Genomic DNA, 21349 nt, shown 5'->3' with positions numbered 1-21349 from the left:
TGGATGTCTTTGAAAATGAATTAATCTAAAATGGAATTTATAAATTATTCTCCTTTTTCTTCTCTTCCTTCATCTTTTTTTTTTTGCCTTTGGGATATGATTATATAATTTTTTCTTCACATATTTGTAGCTTGGGCTTCTTTTGTCTGTGACCTTTCCCTCCTTTTATTTCTGTTATAATGAACTTTGTCTAACATAATGTTTCTGTACCCTTTGTTTAATTTTAATTCTCTTATACTGTCTAGGCTTATTTTTTAATGATATCTTACTTATCCTCAGGGGTCATTTTGTAGAAAAAGAGCTGCAGGAACTCATTAGCATAACTCATTAGCACAACTCATTTGTATATGCCATGCCCCTTGACATCACGGGAAGTGTGTCATTAGTGTAACTTATTTGCATATGCCCCACCCCCTGACATCACCTATCCTGGCTGTTTTGGACCCAATCCTGGCCATTCAGGGCCGAAATTGGGCCCAAAATGGCAAAAAGGGGCTGAAAATGATCGAAAAGGGGCCCAAAATGGTCAGGATTGGGCTGCTGCTGAGCGGAAGAGTGATCCACGACCTGTCAGAGGCCCGATCCTGGCCATTTCAGGACTAATCCTGGCTGTTTTGGGCCTGATCCTGGCCATTTTGGGCCCGAATTGGGCCGTTTCAGCCCCAATCCAGACCAAAATGGGCCCCAAATGGCCAAAAATCAGGTGGGCAGGGCCACCTGACATGGCCTTTTTGGAGAACTACCGGAACTGCGTTCCTGCGTGTTCCGTCTCAAAATGAGACCTGCTTGTCCTTCTTATTTCGCACCTTCCCCTCATTTATTAGCTTTAAATTTTGCAGCGCATTTAGTTTTTCTTCCTGTTTCCTTTACACATGATGCTCCTCTCATTTGTTTCATTTTGTTCTATATTGGCTTCCTTTTCCTGTTTCTCTGCAGTTTCTTTTATTACCGAATGCATGTCTTCATGCCCTGGCACCTGCTTTCTCATCTCTTTATACATATTCCCATCTTTTACCTTCTAGTAGCATTTTACTTCTTGGTAAGTCCAATATCTCATCTGTTAACTTCTTTACCCATTTTTCTTTTGTCATCTGTACAATGACTGTTTTTAGAATATCTCCATTATTTTTGATTTTTCAAATAGCATCTGAAAACAGAATCCTTATGTTTACTAGTTAGTAAATGCTTCTCCATTAACCTTTCACTTGTACCCCTTTCATATTTTCATTTGTCTAATAGAATGTGAGCAGGACATGCCAGTCATTCATTTGTTTGTTTTTCTGATCCCAACAACTCATAATCTAGACAGTAGTTAATGGAAAGGCTAGTTCCACCAAACACTGTTATAATAACATTCCCAGTGATATTTGGAGTTCTTTCTAAATGAACAAATTTAAACCCTACAACAGTACTGATTTCATAAATATGGTATATATACCCTGTAAGAATTCTAGAGGAGTAATCATCTTTATGATCCCTGACCTTATAGGAGATCGACTGGACAAAGTTTCAGTCCAGGAACCTATATGTCTTTATGTTCTTTCTATGACAGGGATTATACTTTACAGCTCTCCCCCTCCTCCTGAAAAATCAGAGTCAGCAAGTGTGTAAAATTTGTATTGCAACTGCATGTCATGCTCAGTACAATATACCTAAATAAATCTTGTGAGTGATCTTTCTTTCTTCTAGGCCCTCCAGAATATCTGTGATTGTACCCGTCCCCACTTTAACCGCCTGCAAGCTATTGGTGATGTATTTGAAGATATTTGCAACAGCTCTTTGATCTTTGGTGACATTCTGAAAGAAGTGAAGGTATTGTGATATACCTAATGTTTAACGCAGCATGTTCTGAAGGTCCTCAGTGGGTTTATTTTGGCACATGTGCTGCTGTTTTTCTTTTTATTCATCTTCTACTAAGTAGTATTGAGTCAACACATTCACCGTGGCACAGATGTTGACCTTGCAATAGTGAAATGTGAAGGGACAAAAAGTTACACTAAAGGATCACTTGTTCTCCCATTATCTGCATACATCATATGAATAGACATAATAGTGATTTAACCTACAGATTAGTCTTAGCTTTAGCTTAGCTACCCCTATTGTACCACTCTACTGAGCAAATTCTTTCTTTCTTTCTTTCTTTCTTTCTTTCTTTCTTTCTTTCTTTCTTTCTTTCTTTCTTTCTTTCTTTCTTTCTTTCTTTCTTTCTTTCTTTCTTTCTTTCTTTCTTTCTCCTTTTGGTTCAAAGTTGAAGTCTTCCTCCAACTTAAGTGGTTCTTTCATTAGAGCCACTTGCAGTGGAAGTAAGAAGGCTACTTGAAGGATAGCTGGATCCACCACACTGTGAACACAGGGAGATCTATTTTATGGAAAGGGGCAGCTCCATGCCTAATTAGGATCCCAAATTATTATGACATGTTACCTCAAGTCTGGGGGGGGAAAAACCAGGCAAGTAAAGCCAGTTCTGTACACTTTACCTTAAAACTATCTCAACAACAAAAATTGAATTTTACAAACTCCAGTTATTCTAAAACAATTTAATTAAGTAGCTATAATATATCACATTTTTCCTTGAAAGAAAAGAGAACTTTGTATTCCTTTTGTAGAACTCAGGGAGGCAGAGAATCCAATCAATTTGATGGGTGATAGATTCAGCATGAACTAAAGGAAGTACTTCTTCATTCAGTGAGAAATTAGATTGCACTGCTACGGTTGTCAACAGGCTTGGAGAATAACAACAACAACATTCAATTTATATACCGCCCGTCAGGACAACTTAATGCCCACTCAGAATGGTTTACAAAGTATGCCATTATTATTCCCACAACAAAACACCCTGTGAGGTGGGTGGGGCTGAGAGAGCTCCAGAGAGCTGTGACTAGCCCAAGGTCACCCAGCTGGCTTCAAGTGGAGGAGTGGGGAATCAAACCTGGATCTCCAGATTAGAGTCTTAACCACTACACCAAACTGTCCTGTCCCTTTAAGAGAGGCTTAATGGGGTGTTGTTTACCAACTGATGTTATTTACTTTCATTACATAATACGATTAACTTGCCATTTTCATGCCATAAGCCTCTGTTACCTGAACAGGAGCTTGTTCAGGTAGCTGGCTCAAGGTTGACTCAGCCTTCCATCCTTCCAAGGTCAGTAAAATGAGTACCCAGCTTCCTGGGGGTAAAGTGTAGATGACTGGGGAAGGCAATGGGAAACCACCCTGTAACAAAAAGTCTGCCAAGAAAACGTCATGATGTGACATCCTCCTATGGGTCAGTAATGACTTGGTGCTTGCACAGGGGACTACCTTTACCTAATGGGGTGTTGTTTACCAACTGATGTTATTTACTTTCATTACATGATACGATTAACTTGCCATTTTCATGCCATAAGCCTCTGTTAAAAGGACAGGGCATTTTTTTTCCAGGCCTGTTGGCAGCTATATCCATACCAAAAGGCTGTCTTCTGCTTATCTGTCAAACACACTACTCCTCTTCTCAATTTGGAATCCCTGTTTGTTAAGTAAGCCCCAATTGACCAGGAGCCAGTTCAAATAGGCCAACGCCTTGCCAGAGACACAAACGTCTTGGTATGAGCTGAAGGGTGAGAACACAAGGGCTCTTACCTGTGGCACATAACCTTGAGCCCAGCCATTCCATACAATGGTTGGAAAAAATGTCTATTAGTATGAGAGAGGAAGAGAGACACAAGTCTTATCCCCCATGCTATTCAACCTCTATGTAAAGCCTTTAGAAGAAATCATTCATAGCTTTGGAACTGTGTGTCATCAATATGCAGATGACACTCAGTTTTAAATCTCTCTACCCAAATCTCCTAGTGATGCAGTAGAGGTCCTGAGCTACTGCCTGACTGCTGAAGTCAAATGACTGAAAGTGAACAAATTGAAACTGAACCCAGACAAGACAGTAGTGATGCTGGTGGGGAAGCCTAATGTCTTAACTGACGTTGTACTTCCCACTTTCAATGGGCTTCAGTTGATTATTTCTGACTCATATAAGAGCCTAGGGGTTATACTGCATCCAGCAAGTTTAAGCAGCCACAAAAAAGGCTTTTTCCCCCAATTTAGTCAATCCCAGAGATTTCTCTCATACCTTGACTTGGCAGAACTGGCCACCTGGATGGATCCATGCCATGGTAACATGAAGACTAGACTACTGTATTGCACTCTACATAGGTTTCCTCTTGAAGTCAATTTAGGGACCCTGGATAAAGTAAAATGCCACTGCTCAGTTATTATTAGAAGCTAGGCTCAATTCAAAGTATTAGCTATGATCACATACAAAACCTTCATGGCCGTGGTCTCTCTTAGAAATGGGCACGAACCAAAAAACCCCCCAAACCATGAGGTTCATGGTTCGTGGATTTTCACAAACCACGAACCATGAACTGGCATGAACTGGGGCCAGTTTACAAACCAGTTCGTGGTTTGTGGGGTTTAAATGCCCCTTTCCGGCCGCTTAGCAGGAGCAGGGAAAGGGGCATTTGACAGTTTAAAGGGCCCTTTCCTGCCTTGGAAGTGGCAGGTCCCTTTAAAATATCAGCTTGCAAGTGGCAGGGCCCTTTAAAATGCCCAAACCCCAGCTCCAGCTCCACACTTACCTTGCCCTGCGGGCCTGCGGCATCCTTCCCGTCCTCCTGTGAGGGGCAGGAAGGCCATTTTTGGCCTCTTTGGCTGCTGCGTGGGCTCGCGCGGTGGCGGAGGAAGCCGAAAACGGCCTTCCTGCCCCTCAAATGGCCGCCTTGGCCAGTTTTAAAGGGCCCTGTGGTTTGCAAGCAGCAGGTGCCTTTAAACTATCAGCTGGCAGGCGGCAAGGTGGGATCCCCCCTGCCGCCTGTCAGTAGAGAGTTTAAAGGGACCTGCCACTTGCAAGCCACAGGAAAAGTTTATATGGCCATCATTTAAACTGTCCCTTTATGACCCAAATGAACCAGTAGAACAGTTCGTGGAAGTGAGCTTCCATGAACCACTGGTTTGCGAACCATGAACCACCCTGGTTCATGCGTTTTTTTTGGTCATAATTCAATTCATGCCCATCTCTAGTCTCTCTCTATGTCCCACCATGGGGTCTTCTGCAGGTGCCACCCTGCAAACGGGCAAAATCAGCAACTACCCATGTACATGCCTTCTCTGTAGTGCCCCCCACCTTGTGGACTGGCATGCCTGAGGAGATCAGGAAGGCTCCTACACTCCAGCATTTTGCAAACTAGGACTTCATCAGAACAGACAGTCACCTGCTGGAAACTAGTCTTTCTGTGGCCCTCTGCCATGCTAAACACTACGCTATTGGGCACTGTCTGCTGATGTAGATATGTACCTTCTAGGGAGTTTTCACATGCCATGGAAATTTGTTATGCTTTGTTTCAGAAAAATTTTTCACCTCTATGTTCTGCTTTATATTTGTTAGAATTTTTCTGTTACCAATCCCTATTGTATGTTTCCCTGAATGTCCTGATTATTGTTCATTATTGTACTTTGCCCAGTGAATGTCCTAGCTGTCAATTATATTGTATTTTCACCTGAGAAAAAAGAAACCAGACAAATCCAGCAAAATGCATAGTTTTCCTCCTTATGCAATACCATGTTCTGCATTGTTTAATATGTCATGTTGAATACCTATTCTTTGTTGAGATTATGGCTCTGTTTCTAATTTCTGCAATCCTAATCCTATTACATTATTTATTAACTCATTCATTAGCATTGCATAACCTGTCTTGTGTCTCAGTGAGAAAGGCAGACTATAAATAATGTAAATAGGAATAAATAAAACATAAATTTCCTTTCAGGACTAGTAGCTAAACTTATTGCAAAATTTCTCAATGCACTGAGGGTTCCAGAACCTGGAAAGAGACTATTGTGATGCTACAATCTGTCTCTTTCCTAAGCCCCTTACATAGCACAGCTGTCCTGCAGATCTCATCTCGAGTAAAAGGAGGATACCGGTTGCTTTACATGTTAGTGTTCGAAATCCTAACCTATTGCTTGTAGTATTGATGAAATTATTCATACCATTGGGTAATTAGAGTGCTGAATAGTGAATCTGTCATGAAGAAAAGAGAAAGCTATTAGCTTGTCCAGTAAGGTGATTTCTTACCCTCTGAATGGGTGGAACTCTGTCCTTGGGCTATGCTTTCAGAACCCCTTTGGGATGAATCAAGGCAAGGCTGCCCTCTGTTTCCCCTGGATGGTAGGCAAAATCTCAATTGCAGTAATAGTTCTCTTTCTGTTGCTGTTCACCCAATTTTACCCAAACATTTCTCTCAGGATCACTGTGACTATGACTAACATTGGTTTTGTTTTAAAATACCCTGCATTGTTCATAAACCAAAACCAGATTACATGTGGTCATTTCACTTCTGAGAATTTCTGTTTATTATTTTCATTTGTCCAGGTAGTAGAACTATTCCTTGTGGTGATGGAGAGTGCCATCAAGTCATAGTCCCCTTCAGTGCCAGGAACAGGGTTATAGCTCATAACTATAATGCCTGCCCAGTATCTAGTAAGGTTTTGTCTCAGTGGAGCACCCTTAAGTCTGGAGAGGAGGGAAAGTCATGCTGTGTCTGTGCTTTAAAAGGGAAACATTTGTGAAGCAGTGTCAGCCTGTGAAAGAAGCCAGCGACCTAGTGCTTTGTGCCTCACACCAGTGAAGTTCCTGTAAAAAAACCTTTCTGTTTCTTCAGTTCAAACACCTGCCTACCTGCCTTTTGACTTTAACCTACTGTAAATAAACCTTCTGTTACTTTTTGAACCTAAAAAAAAAAGTCATAGCTAACTTATGGTGACCCCTGGTGGGGTTTTCTAGGCAAGAGACTAACAGAGATGGTTTGCCATTGCCTGCCTCTGCAACTCTGGTCTTTGTTGGAGGTGTCCCATCCAATTACTAACTAAGGCTGGCCTTACTTCTGAAATCTGATGAAATCGGGCTTGCCTGGGCTATCCAGGTCAGGGCAGAGTTATCCTTTTGTACTTTACTATGATTAGGCCATTTTGATTGTTCAAGAGGGAGCCAGCAGTGGCTAAATTCCTCAGTGCATTATTCTTGATAGTGTTCATAACATCTCTAAGTCATGAAGTTGCATTGTCAAACAGCTTTGAGGATTCTTTTTTGCTCGTAGCTGAACTTTCAATTGGCCCTGCACAGGACTTCTTTATGGCCGTATAACAGAACTTCTTCAGAATAATTTGGCAATACTCTTCAGGGTTCAGCATGACCAGACCAACATGATTTCAATTACAGTAATTTGTCATATGATGTAAGAGATCTAACCCTGATAGCTGCCATTATCCTAACACCTAGGTGACAGAGTTATATCTGGGTGTTTGCAAGCAGCCAGGAGCCAGATGACATGATTCCATGCATTCTTTTCTGATAGCATATGGGAGACTTTCCAACTTACCCCTTCCTGTCGATCAATGTTAGGCCAGAATGTAAACATGATGCTGGTATACCCAGCATCTCATTTAAATAGGTCTATTATTCATGCAGTGCTGTTATGTACCAACACTGTGTTAGTGTACTACTGAAATACTTGCCCAAGCTGTAAATAATTGGCATGTTAAAAGTTACATTACACATACAGTTTGCAGCCTACTGCTGAGGGCAGGGAGGGAGGAGGAGGCAAGGTGACAAACTCAGACCACACGCTCGACTGGAGGAAAGAAGGCCACAACTTTATTAGAAAAAACAGTGAGTAGGAGCGTAGCAGTCATGTGGATTGGATCCTCCTAAAGCATCGGCTGACCTGCCTGCCAGCCGATGACCCCTCAGGGGACCAAGGAGTGGCATTGAAGGGGGAGATCATGTGGGTGTACACCCCTGAATGATTCGCCTGCCACCTGGAAGTGAGTATGCCCTGGCAGCCCCCGAGCTGGGCAGGCATCTCCATCTCTCACTCCGAGATTCCTTATGGGAATCCCCTTCCAGGGAACCGGGGCACGCAGCCCTAGTTCCCCCCAAAGAGATCCAATCCAATGACCCACCACCAAAGAAAGTTGTGGCAGTACAAGCAATATAACCCAAAACACAGAGGGAGTGGTGGGAGGGATTCTGCAGCCGAGAGCGAAGTGTGGAGGAAGCGGGGCGGCTGCGGCATAAATACAAAACCACTGGACCAGAGGGAAGACTGCCTCCCTGAGGTCTGGCAGCCAAGCCCCGCCCCCCCAGCCATTCGTCCTTGGCCGCCTCTGATTGGTGGCCCGGGATTTGAATTCTATTGGCCGTGGCTTGCCCAAGGGAACGCTGGGCAAGCTGGAAACATGGCGGCCGCCCTGCTCTGTCCGACCTCCCTGTCCATGGCAGCAAACCGGCCACCCAGTAAGTCGGGTGTCTGCGCTTCATTATATATGTAGTGCTGTTATGCACTGTGTGAAACACCAGTGAAACATCTGCCCAAGCATGAGATTACTGGCATGTTAAAAGTTTCATGCATGCTGATGGCCCATTTTAAATAAGACTTCAGATGCCTGTTATTGTCTCACCAGCATCAAGTCTTATATGGCATACAGCACATTTAAGCCAACAGGCAAGGTTTCAGAATTTTGAACATCCCAGAGGAGGAAGAAAGAATACTTTTCCATTGCTGATTTATTCAGGAAAATATTGAAAATCCAAAGCATTTAAGAAGGCAAAAGAAAATCTACTTAACTTTTTCATGCAAAAACCATAGGTAGAGGGTAAAACTGAAAATTATAGAGGATCTTATTGTGCCATCCTGCACAGAATTACACTGTTCAAGACTCATTGACCTCAGTGGATTCAGAAGGGTGTAACTTGTGACTAGCAGGAGATATTCAAAAGCATACAAAGAGCTTGTTGAATATGGTGTTGTAAAGTACTGTTTTGCCTGCCATCAACTGAGCTTGGAGTGCTGCTGACTGAAAGAGATAATACTAGATAGGGCAAGAAATAGAAAGGAAAGGGATATTGGTTGGGTCTAGCCAGGTTTCAGAACTGTTTGCTGTCTGTTCCATAAATTATAAACTTGCTGGAATTAAAGTTCTATGCATTAGTTATATGACACAATGGATAGGATTCCTCTCTTAGTAAGTTCTTTTGATGAAGATGAAATAACATCACAACCTCTTTCAGGGGACATTGTCTCATTTCCAGACAGTTCATTTTTATGGGTTTTATATTTTTATCCTCCGCAAGTAAGATGACGGCATATTGCAGTTGAAATCAATGTCAAAATAGGTCTTTCAAATCTTGGGTCTTCCATATACTGGGTTGTACCCTGCTATTCCACTAACAGTGACTTCCTCCAGATCAAGAAGCCTTCTTCTGATGCAAGAGGCCTCTCCACTGGCAGAACAGCCTCTTACACGGGAAGAAGACTCCTTGGGTCAGAGAAGACCCGAGGTTCAGAGGAAGGCATGGCTGTAGTGGACCTCCAGTAGGATGTTACCCATTGCTTTGAATTTACTCAGCTTTAGGACATGTGGCCTCTGCTATGTTATGCAATATGGAATATTCTTGATTTCAGAGGACCAGTGATGAAAAAGAAAAAGATGGTCCTTGCATTTAAAACACAAATGGCAGCTTTTTAAAAAAAGTTTCCTTCAAGTATATTATTTGTAAAAGAAATTATTCTGTATCTGCACATAAATATTTTAGTATCCTCAAATGAAGTTTTGGCAATAGGCAAATATATTTTAATGCTATTGGCGAAATTACCAATTAGTCAGTTAAAAACCCTGTGATTAATAAACTGAATGTCCTTAATTGGTTGACAGCTGTAAAATTACGTTAGAATCCTGTTAATTTAATTGCAGGTGCTTCTTATTAACTGCAGAGCATTTAATAGGAAATTTAGAAGATAAAGAAGGGAGGAGTGAGATTTTTCCTGCCCCCCATTTCAAACGTAGCTATTTTCTAACATTCTTTCTATTTTCTAACATGCTTTCATTATACTTTACAGAATGAATATGAGCTTTACATAGTGATCCTGCTGGATTCTCTGCCTACACTGCAATACAGGGTAATTCTGTTTTCAATGTACAGTAATGTAAATGCTCTCTGCAATTACATGAAAGTAAGTCTGAGGAAACATAATGCATGGATGGCTGTTATGACATGCATTCTCATGTGGCAGGTCCCTCCTGTTTTAAGGTAGAACTACACATCATATGTCATTCCATGACCATTTTAAGACTCACAGTGTAATCCTAAGAACATTTACTGGGACTAAGCGCTGTTGAATAGAACTGACTAAAATTCTGAGTAGACATGCTGAAAATGGCACTGTATCTCTTTTTCCAAGTGCAGTCACTAGAGTTGCTTTTTTGAGGAGGTGGGGAGACTGTTTAGGGAGAAAAAGAGGGACCCATCCCCTTCCATTTTGCTGCTGAAAAAATGCAAACCTTTCTGAGAAAATTTACAGATGCTTATGTCACCCACTCCAGGGGTAAAAGTGGCTCAAGGGTAGACATGGGCATGAACAGCAATACGAATGAAAAAAAACTCACAAACAGCCTGTTCGTCTGTTCGCAAATGGGCCATTCGTGAGTCCCCATTCCAAATGAACTGGTAGTCGTCGCAAGCCTCGTTCATTGCGTTCAGCCACTCTTCGGGAAGCCAGACACTCAGGCGCCTTCAATCAATTCCCCTGGCAACGACAAGGACGGAATTCTGTTTGAACTCCTTCTGGCTTTCCTTCTGGCTTTAACCCTTCAGCTTCTAGCACTCAGTCCAGTTTTTGCCACTCAGAAGAGAAATAGTCAGCAAAGGGGTGGGGGACTCATGGATCATACCTTTCCTGGGCTGCAATCTCTCTGAAACTTGGGGAGGTCTTCAGAGAACGGTGAGGACTATTTCTCCTGCAAATTTGGTGGGTATTGGACATTGGGAAGGTCAGTTTTGTAACCCCTCAAAGTAGTTTCCAACAGGCAGTACAGTTTCTGCCACTGTGAAGAGAAAATGACAGCAAAGGGGGCGGCACCAGCTCTCCTGGTGCGAGAGGGTTGGAGAGAATCTCTCCATCCCGCTGGCACCAGGAAGGAGCAGCCCCGCAGCACTGGCTCTGCCCACTGTCAGAGGGACCAGGGGAGTCTCTCCTTGTCCCTCTGACAGAGGGCAGAAGTGACCACATGGTGGTGCCAGCTCTGCCCACTGTCAGACGGACAAGGAGATTCTTTTCGTCTCTCTGACAGCGGGCAGAAGAGGCCCCGTGGTGGCACCAGCTTTGCCCGTTGTCAGAGGGACGGGGTGTTTAAAGGGCCCTGCCCCTTGCATGTGGCAGGAAAGGGCCCTTTAAACTATCAGCTGGCAGGCGGCAAGGGGGAATCCCTTTGCCACCTGATAGTTTAAAGGGATCTTTAAAGGGCCATGAACAAGAACACCGAACATGTTAGTTAAGGGGACATGTTCTGTTCTGTTCTGTTTGTTGTTCGTTGTTCGTGGATGGCAACAAACAATGAACAGGGTGTTCAGAATTTTTTCTCCATTTGTGCCCATGTCTACTCAAGGGCACCACTGGGGGCAGGGAATATAAGTATCCGTTAAAGAGTCTCTGTTCTGCACAGTACTCCCCTTTCATAGAGCACTCACAGCAGCTGCATTTGGTTAAAAAAAGTCTTTTAAACTGACTAAGGAACTGAATATAACAAGAAGTTCTTCCTTTAGACAGCAAACCACCAGAATTTCTAATTTCTAATATTCCTTCCTCCGTGTGTTGTATTAGTATTTCTGTGTTGTGTTGTATGTTATTCTGTTTTTGTGTTTTGTGTGGGAAAATATGCAGTGACAAAACCAAGCAAGACTAGTATATTGGTCACAACCAAACATCTGGAAGGGCTACATGACATGTCTCTTATTCTAGACACACTGTTGAAAAGGGAGAGCTTGTTAACAAGACCATATGCATCACCCAATGTTTGTGACATCCATACTATTTCCTATGTGAAATAGTAAAAAGTCCAGTAGCACCTTTAAGACTAACCACCTTTATTGAGGCATAAGCTTTCGAGAACTACAGCTCTCTTCGTCAGATGCATTTCCTATGTGAATGAGCCATCATAGGTCTCAGGACTCAGCTAGAACATTCAGCTTACCTCATCTCATTTTAAAGATGTTGTTTAATGGAGTCAGCTTGGCCTCATCAAGTACCAGGCAATGAAGTACATTCAGGGCTGAACTGGTTCTCAGTCTGTCCATGTGTAGGCATTTACTGTTCCATTGCTCTCTATGACTTTTTATAAGTAAATTTCTGTTACAATTATTTAAGTTAATGTTGACAAATGTTTTCTTTGTGTTTTGGCAATGACATAGACCTTGCAGAACACAGTAAAAGGCATGGAGAAGAGGACAGTGAAGACTCATGAAATTGTGGAGGCAAGGCATGGTGTCCAGGCTCTTGTGCAGAAGTCCAAACAGGTCTTAGAAAGAAATGAAGAGTAAGTTACGAAAATGTGAGATGTTTAAATATCAGAGACCACACATATGGAGAATTTCTTGCCTACAATTTGGAATGTAAACAAAGGGAGAGTATCACGGTAATGTACAAATAAACAAAAACTAACAAGCCGTGAAATCTAACTAATGAGTGTCTCTATTGTAAATCAATCAAATTACAGCAACATTATAGTCAAATTAAGCAAGATAAACAGAGAATATATATACACACAGTGTAGGTGATTACAGAAGGCAAAGCATCATATATAAATAATTAAAATATAATTCAACAGGATTTCCTATACAGTATTAAAGTGCTATGTGCCTAGAATTGACCAGAGGTCTGAACAGTAATCACCAAAGTCCCAGTAAGTTTTGATGAAACAATGCCAGAAGGTCTTCAGTGCAGTAAGTTTTTATTGGAGAAACAGTGTATATGATCTCATATGAAGACAGTGATAGGCGGCAATGAAGAATGGATACACAACTGCGACGGGAAGCCAGCAATCTGCCCGTTTCACCTCTTCATCCTGGCAGTCGTTATATCACAGGCCACGCCTAAGAAGTCCATCATATAATTAGTTTTATACATATGAGACAAAAAATAACAATATCAGTTGCAAAGGTACTCAGTTCTTAGGAGTCATTCAATTCTCCACACAATGAATCAGGATCTGGAAGTGGACTTGCCACACGGAGTTTCACTGAAAGCCAAGAGCAAACTCATAGTTACTAGCAACAGAGCAGAAACAAATGGCCTGGGTATATGCAATCATGTACTTGATGGCTGTTCCCAAAGTTTTGGAATTGCTTAGTCTTGAAGAGCAAATTAGTTTACCTCGTTTACCAGCTCACTTTTCAGAGCATAATCCATGAGCTTAGCACAATACAAGTTTATCTACTTGCATCGTCATGTCTTCTGTGCAGTCCTACATGGGAACTGCATATGCACAGGCCAGCTACAGATGTTCTAAAGCTCCTGACAGCCACTGACAGCACTTCCGTTGAGGTGCCGCCGGCCCCCGCCTCAGGCGCTGAACTCTGAAGGAGGTGCCATGCTGGCCCCCCAATGATCGATCGGCATTCCCTGCAGCATGCGCACACCTGTGTGCTCGCACAGGAATTCTCTCTTGGCGCAAGGCATTCTGCCTGTCTTCTTGCTCAGCCAGCGCCTGAGGAGCATTGAGTTCAACCCCATCAGTGGGGACATTTCTCTCTCTGCCTTTTTTTCCTCCTCCATTCTCTCTCTCTCTCTCTCTCTCTCAATTTAAGCCTTGGGTAAAGCTTCTGCGAGCAAGAGAGACTCTAGCTTGCTGGGGAGCAGCGAGCTCCCATCTGACCTTTTGTCCCCCTTGTTCCCTCCTTTCTTTCTTGTTCCCCTCCCCACCCTGCCATGTACTAAAAGGAATGACAGGAGGATTGCCCATTGGAAATAACAGGAGAGGCTTGAAGGCCCATTGGAGATAATGGGAGCCAGGGAAGCCAATTTACTTGCCTGGGCTCCATTGAAATGCATCACAATACAAAAAAAATTGCAAAGAAAATGTGGAATGGATTTTCCATAAAGGTCTCTGGGACCAGATGGAATACTCTGGGAGTGGAATGACAGCCCCCAGAGTGCAATGACGGTCCCTAGGAATAGAACCTGTGCTCAGGAACTGGCATGACAGGTTGAAGAGTGGAATAACTGCTCCTGGAAATAGGGTCAGGGCTCTGGGACTGGAATGATATCCCCTGTCGTTCCACACCCACTGCCATTCCAGTCCCAGACCACTGATTCTGTCATTCCACTCTGGGGCCTGTGTTAATAGATCAAGATGGGTAGCTGTGTTTGTCTGTAGCAGTAGAAAAAAGCAGGAGTCCAGTAGCACCTACAAGACTAACAAAATTTGTGATAGGGTATAAGCTTTCATGAGCCACAGCTCACTTCTTCTCTACTGGACTCTTGCTCTTTTGTAATGCATTTCAATGGAGCCCATGCAAGTAAATTGGCATTCCTGGCTCCCATTTTCTCCAATGAGCCTTCAAGCCTCTCCCATTATTTCCAGTGGAAATTCCTGTCATTACTTTTAGTACATCCCTTTCCCCCTCCCCAGCTGGCATCAATTCTACTTCTCACCTTTCCTCAGGCTTTTTTGGGGGGGTTGCTTTTGGTGGAAAGAGTGGCTGGTTGTGTGTGCACTGCCACAGAGGAAGGAGGAAGTGAGGTGAGACACACACAATTCCCTTTCAGTCCCTGTGCAACAGGTAGGAGCAAATCACTGTTGTTGGGTTTAAAGTTGTTGTTTTAAATTCTATTACTTTTCTCCCCCTTCTCCCTTTCGTTCTCTCTCCCCCTTGCTATTGTCCGATCTCAATGCTGCTCCCCGTTCACTTCAGCAGAGCAGCCCCCCCACTGCGCCCCCCTCGTTATCACCTTCCCTCTCTCATTCCCTAGTTTACATATATCACCCCACCTTCCCCCTCTCCCCAATAGTTTATTTCAATATTTCAATAGTTTATTTCAATCCATGCAACGGTCACCTCCAGGCTAGACTACTGCAACTCACTCTACGCTGGGCTGCCTTTGGGCCTGACCTGGAAGTTACAGCTGGTCCAGAATGTAGCGGCATGCGTCCTTACTGGAACGCCAATCCGAGCGCACATTCATCCTGTGCTGTGCCAGATGCACTGGCTCCCAGTGGAGTTCCGGATCTGGTTCAAGGTGTTAACCTTTGTGTTTAAAGCGGTACCTACAGGACCGCCTCTTCCATTACGTCCCCTGCAGGGTATTGCGCTCTGCAGACAAGCAACTCCTGGTGGTCCCTGGCCCAAAGGACATCCATCTGGCCTCAACCAGGCCCAGGGCTTTTTCTGCCCTAGCCCCGGCCTGGTGGAATGCTCTCCCACTGGAGATCAGGGCCCTGCGGGCCCTGTTACAGTTTCGCAGGGCCTGTAAAACAGAGATGTTCCACCGGGCCTTTGGCTGAGTGCCAGCGGGTGTCCTCCTTCCATCTAAAACCACCACTTCTTCTAGGGCTGCTGTCAGGCATCTGCTATGCCCATATATGGACTCCCAATATTTGTTTAAATAGCCTGCTCCTGGACTATTTTAATGATTTAAAAAAAATTATTATTGATTTTATGTTTTTGTGATTTTAATTATTTTTTAATGTTGTTAGCCTCCCTGAGCCCATCTGTGGGGAGGGCGGGGTATAAATCTAATAAAATAAATAAATAAATAATAAATAAATAATACACCACATGCTTAGCTGTCAGCTGCCATTCACTTCAAACCCAAGGGGGGCGGGAAGAAAAGGATGAGATTGGAGGGTAGTTCCCTTTATAAAAGGGAGGAGAAAGCCTCCCTCCCTCAATTCTTCATTTGCTGCCACTGAAGAAGGAAGCCTCTCTGATTGTTTGCCAGTTTCTGACTAGATTCCAAAGAAGATTTTGTAGCTTATTGCCTCTGTAGACCCACCACATGTTCCAGTGGTCTGTCTTCCTCAGACCTATTGAACAAGTGTTTGAAGGCCCTATTTAAGAAGTGTACCTGCTGCGGAACTAAGATTTCCTGGCTGGACTCACAGGACTCTTGCCTGCTTTGCCTTGTTCAGACATAGAACACCATGAGGTGTTCAGGCTGTAAGCAGTTTACACTAAAGGTAGAGATAGGGCTTCTTGTCTTAAAGCCACTCTATAGAATTCTGCCCTGAAAGGCACAGTTCTATCTACAATGCCAGCTGGGGATAAAGTCCCCAAGAGGCCCACATATGCCTCCTCAGTTCCACTAGTTATGACTGCTACTGCCCTCTCAGTTCCAACATCAGTCTTAGTTCCATTAGTCCCATACTCAGTTCTACAATCACATTTTTCCTCCAAGTCAGTTGGAATCTCCGGCAAAGAAGGCGAAGGTGAAGACAAATCACCTTAAAAACCCTGGATCTATATCCTTGTCAAAGCCAAAATCATCCCATAAAAGAATGGGTCTTCCATTCTCTCTGTTCAAGTGCTAGCTTTGAAAAAGTCATCACCTATTTGTAGAAAGAGAAATCACTTGCCAGTCTTTCCTTCCAGAGAATATAGAAGCCTAGAGATGTGCTCTGAGAAAAAAAATTGTTCTAACTTCAGATCTGGGATTCAGAAGGGGGAAGATTTTTCCATGACTGCTGATTTTCATATAAAACTTTACTGGTTCTGGATTCAAATTTGTGTGGTTTTTCAGGTTCCAGCATTTTGGGACCATTATTTTCTTTTTTTTTAATTAAATTTTTATTGAAGATAAACTTTAACCAACAATCAATTAAGCACAAAAATTGTAACAAAATGCAATTACAACATCTTATTCAGTCATCAACATTGTCCGTTAACAATATGTATGGTGCATTACTGTGCCAATTTTATATCCCCTTAGCATTCTGAGTCTAGAGTAATTTGAGCTTGAATGAGGCTATACATTTCTTCGGTACAAATTTTTTATTCTTTCAAAGTTCTAGTTTCAAAATTTTTTGATACGACGTTAATGTAACTTGTAAGTCTTTAGTAGAGAGATAGTCTATAAATGGTTGCCATTTTTCTATGAAACTTATCGCCTTAGTATAGTCTGTTGAGTATTGTATACTGTTCGTTATTTTTTCCATTTCCATATGTTCCCACACTTTATTATACCATGCATTTATGTCAGGTGGTTGAGATTTTCAGGGACCATTATTTTCAAAGGGGAATGTATTCAAGGGTCTGGGGCAGCAGTTTATAAAAATAATGCACCAAATTGGCACAGAACACAGTCTTCCCTCTAATCTAAAGATCCCCTAAGTTTTAAGCAGATTGAACAAAGGGGTTAGATTTTACAGATCCCCAAAGTAGGTGGCTCTTTGAGCATCTCTCTACTAATTCCTATAGGAGAATGATGGTCAAGCAGTTATCTAGCTGGAGAGCGCTGGCTGACATTAAAAAAACCTGTTTGCTTTCATTTCATTTCCCTACTTTACAGTGATAGACTAAGAGTAAAAATGTTTTACTTTTCTGCTGAAATCTGCACTTGTGGTCTGTTTGTTTCCTTTCGCATAGTGATAAAGGCCTCCTTTGCAGGAAACCTCGCTGTCCTGTCCTTCAGCTCTGCAATTATTCCCTCTGGGGATATTGGGGTGGGTGGGGCAGGAGTGGTTGTTTTTCAGCAACAAATGACATAGCAGATCTAGTGCTGTGTGTCCACTAAGGAATTGCCAAGTTTCAAGTGAATTGAACCAAGGGGTCTAGTTCTATGGGCCTCTGAAAAAGCAGAGAGGGAAGGAGAAGGAGAAGGAGAAAGAGAAGGAGAAGAAGGAGTTTATCTTAGTGATGGCAAACTAGGCCGAACTGTGCTCTTTGGTACTGTATGGTGTTTGCTTATTTACATTATATACAGCTGCTTTCATAGTCACAAAACAACCACCCACTCTCCAAACTTGAGAGCCAGTTTGGTGTAGTGGTGAAGAGCGTGGGACTCTAATCTGGAGAGCTGGGTTTGATTCCCCACTCCTCCACTTGAAGCCAACTGGGTGACCTTGGGCTAGTCACAGTTCTCTGGAGCTCTCTCAGCCCCACCCACCTCACAGGGTGTTTGTTGTGGGGTAATAATACTTTGTAAACCGCTCTGAGTGGGCATTAAGTTGTCCTGAAGGGCGGTATATAAATCGAATGTTATTATTATTATTATTATTATTTTCTCAAACAAAACCCAAATTCTCGGGTCACTTTTGTGTTTACATTTTGTTATATTTTAGCTGATGTTTTATGTTGAAAGCCATCTTCAGTGTCTTTCATATACCATAAGGCAATACACAATTAAATGATAATAATAACAATAACAACAACATTCAATTTATATACTGCCTTTCAGGACAACTTAACACCCACTCAGAGTCGTTTACAAAGTATGCTGTTATTATCCCCACAATAATCTTGTGAGGTGGGTGGGGCTGAGAGAGCTCTTAGAAGCTGTGACTAGGATAAACTTATTTACTTATTCACTAGGATAAACTTATTTATTCATTTATTTAGATTTATTTATATCCTGTCTTTCTCCCCAATGGATATTCAGTGTGACTAACATCATTCTCCTCTCCTTCATTTTATCCTCACAACAACAAGGTGTCTGTGTGACTGGCCCAAGATTACCCAGTGAACTTCCATGGCAGTGGGGATTTTAACCTAGGTCTCCCAGATCCTAGTCCAACACTCTAACCACTATACTACACCACACTGGTTCTATAGTTTGGTTTGGGTCTTGACTCTTGAGTATATTATGCAAGGTTTAAAAAACCATTTAGCTAAAATTAATATAAGATTACTCTCTCCTTTTAAATTTAGACTCAGAAATGAGTTAGAAATTGAACTGTGGGTAAGTCAGTCTGTGTCTGAAAAACCAGGTGAGTAGTAACGTAGCTTTGAATAATGATATTGGCCTATATAAAATTGCTCTGTAAAAGAAGCTATGAAGTTAGGCTGCCTTCAGATGGCAGTTTAAGCGAACATTGAACTGACATGTACAAGATCCTTGCTTGTTACCGGGCTCACAAGTGTGCCTCTGTCTTCTCCCTTCCCTTCTTGTACAAAGAATCCCTGTTAGAAACTGATGTTGTCTGTGATGTACAAATGCAAGCATGTGGGTTAACTGGAGTTAGTTCCACTGCCTCCAATCAGGATCATGATATACATTGGTGTGTGTGGGGAACTAATTTAAATTAGCATGTACACTTGCATTTGTACATCATGAGTAACTGAAATGTGGCACTCCGCCTTGTCCAGTCCATAGGTTTCACCTTCTGCCATCTTTGCCTAGTCTTGAAAGGTCTGCAATGCCTCGGACCAGAGAAAGAAAGAGTTTGCACTACCTTGTTCCTCCTCCTCTCTGTGACTTCTGCTTTTTCTTACTTGAGGTCAGGTCACCACCTTCTCCCCTGATTCTGGGCCCTCCTTAGAACCTCTAAGTACCTGCACCCTAAAGTCCATGCCCTGCCCCTCCCAGCCAGACCTGGACGTCCCTCCGGGCCAGATTGAAGGCTCAGATACCTACAGGGCTGTTCATGCTCTGTTCCCTCTCCCTTTTACCTGCTGCTGATCTAGTAGCTTGCCAGCTAATCTCATCAGGTAGCCAGGCCCCTCAGGCCAGACAGTTCACCATGGCCCATCATTGCATCCTCCAGAAATGCCCTGGCTTTGCTGCTGCCAACCTCTGTGGCAAGCAGCCAGCCGTATCCAGGGTGAGATGTGTGTGGGCTGCTGCTAGAGGTGCTGAAGCAGTCCCACTGCTCTCCCATTGCCCTAGTAAGTCTGGGGAAAGCCCTACTTCTGGATATGGAGTTAGCTTCCAAGTGGGAAGGAAAGTGCTCCACAAGGAAAGGGAGGGCGTAATGGAGAAATGAGGGGCACATGCGAGGATGGCAATGAAGTGAATGAATAAGTCATCTGAATGCAGCCTTAGAGTCATATGCTGGACACTGCTAGCCTATTGACATCCTGCTAGTTACATTTGATTACTAACTAATTTACTCATTTTCTTATTTCAGAAATCATCTCTTTGTAGAAACTTTTTTGACTGTCACTGGTTTTTGAAGCTGCAACCACAAGATTGCACTCCTGTAACCGATTTTTTTATACTTGCAGCATCTGAACATGAACTGTCGATAAAAGAGGAGGCACCTCTTTCCAGTGGTGAGCATCTTGAATCTCTGAGGTTACAAATTCTCACCAAATGGGAGGAGATTCAACTAATGGAAAAAGAAATTAAAGACACTATGACTTTTGCTGGCATTGCTAGCATCAGAGAGAAAACTGTTAAAGAATTAGAGGTAGGACCCAAGTATGCGCATGCGGTGGCTGTAGCTCTCTTGAGCATGTGCACATGTGTGTGTTTGATGAAAGAGCAGGCAAGGGACATCATGTTGTTCCATTAAGTTGGGGGGGGGGGCGTATTCGGATTTTTCTTTTTTTTATTAAGACTTTAAAAACTTATTTTATATTTACAAGGTAACTAACTAACCAATTTTGTTGAATGAATTTTGTATTTGGCATTCAAAGTGTTGCTGAAAAAAGAAATAGAAAATGAATTAATAATAACAGCACTAGATGTTTAGATGTAAAATAATTGAGCCTTCCAATACCAGAGAGGTTGAGTTTTCTGCCATGTGTTCATGCAATGGCAAATGTGCCTTCATTGCTGTGCTTATATCCCATGTTTCAAACTATTCAGAGTAATTTGAAAACTAGGAGGAGGCTTACTTACGGGGGTGGACTGGGAGTCAAAAATGACCTTAGAAAGGGCCTCACCCCACACCTGGCCCCCCACACTCCTAAAAGGAAAGGGGAAAGTGGGAAAAATGTAGGAAGTTCAGGAGGCTGCCTGTGTGCCGTCTTAGTGGCCACAACTCCCTTGGACAACCAACTGGCTTGCTCACTTCCTGCAGTGGCTGTAGCTCTCTTGAGACATTGGCTGGCTTATATTCCATGGTAGTGGTTCATGACAGGCTCAGGCAGCCCTCTGCATGGGATGAGGGCTACTGGCTTGCCATGGCAACTGCTGCATGGGGTGAAGGCCACCCCACACTTGGGCCTGGGATGGTCCTGATGCAGGGGGGCATCTCCCAGTCCATCAGCTTCCTGGTGGTCTTAATGACCAACCAGACTCTGGCTAGTTGTTATGCCCTGTCCACAGTCCAGCACAGTCCACCAAGAGGAATAGAGGCTCATGAAATAGGGCATGTTGTCTGTTAGGAAAAAGAGAGCTCTGGACTGCCTTTTGCACATTATGGAGTACACAGGTTGGGTCCAGGGCCCCCATCCTGTGTTCTATGTAACTGTCAGTGAGTTGCAGATTTCTTCTCAATTCCCAGGCAAGCAGTGCCTGATTCGGATTGTGGCTATGGGATAGAGAAGGGGCTTCAGCCCCCCCATGCCATTTGCCCACCCTGAAATTGTCCTGGGGAGCAT

The 21349-nt window shown here is 43.1% G+C and overlaps 1 protein-coding gene across 1 annotated transcript in view; it reads left to right on the top strand.

The window, feature by feature from the left end:
- The window catches only part of C1H6orf118 (chromosome 1 C6orf118 homolog), a 59344-nt gene that overhangs the window by 13533 nt on the left and 24462 nt on the right, over window positions 1-21349 (top strand). The window contains exons 3-7 of the mRNA XM_054984522.1: window positions 1690-1812; window positions 9930-9989; window positions 12278-12402; window positions 18731-18789; window positions 20027-20211. Coding sequence (XP_054840497.1) covers window positions 1690-1812; window positions 9930-9989; window positions 12278-12402; window positions 18731-18789; window positions 20027-20211 — 552 coding nt within the window. The remainder of the gene's footprint in view (window positions 1-1689; window positions 1813-9929; window positions 9990-12277; window positions 12403-18730; window positions 18790-20026; window positions 20212-21349) is intronic.

This window comes from Eublepharis macularius, chromosome 1 (genome assembly GCF_028583425.1).
Source record: "Eublepharis macularius isolate TG4126 chromosome 1, MPM_Emac_v1.0, whole genome shotgun sequence".
Lineage (NCBI taxonomy): Eukaryota > Metazoa > Chordata > Lepidosauria > Squamata > Eublepharidae > Eublepharis > Eublepharis macularius.
Note: the sequence above shows the minus strand (reverse complement) of the source record. Positions and strands in the feature narration are given on the sequence as shown.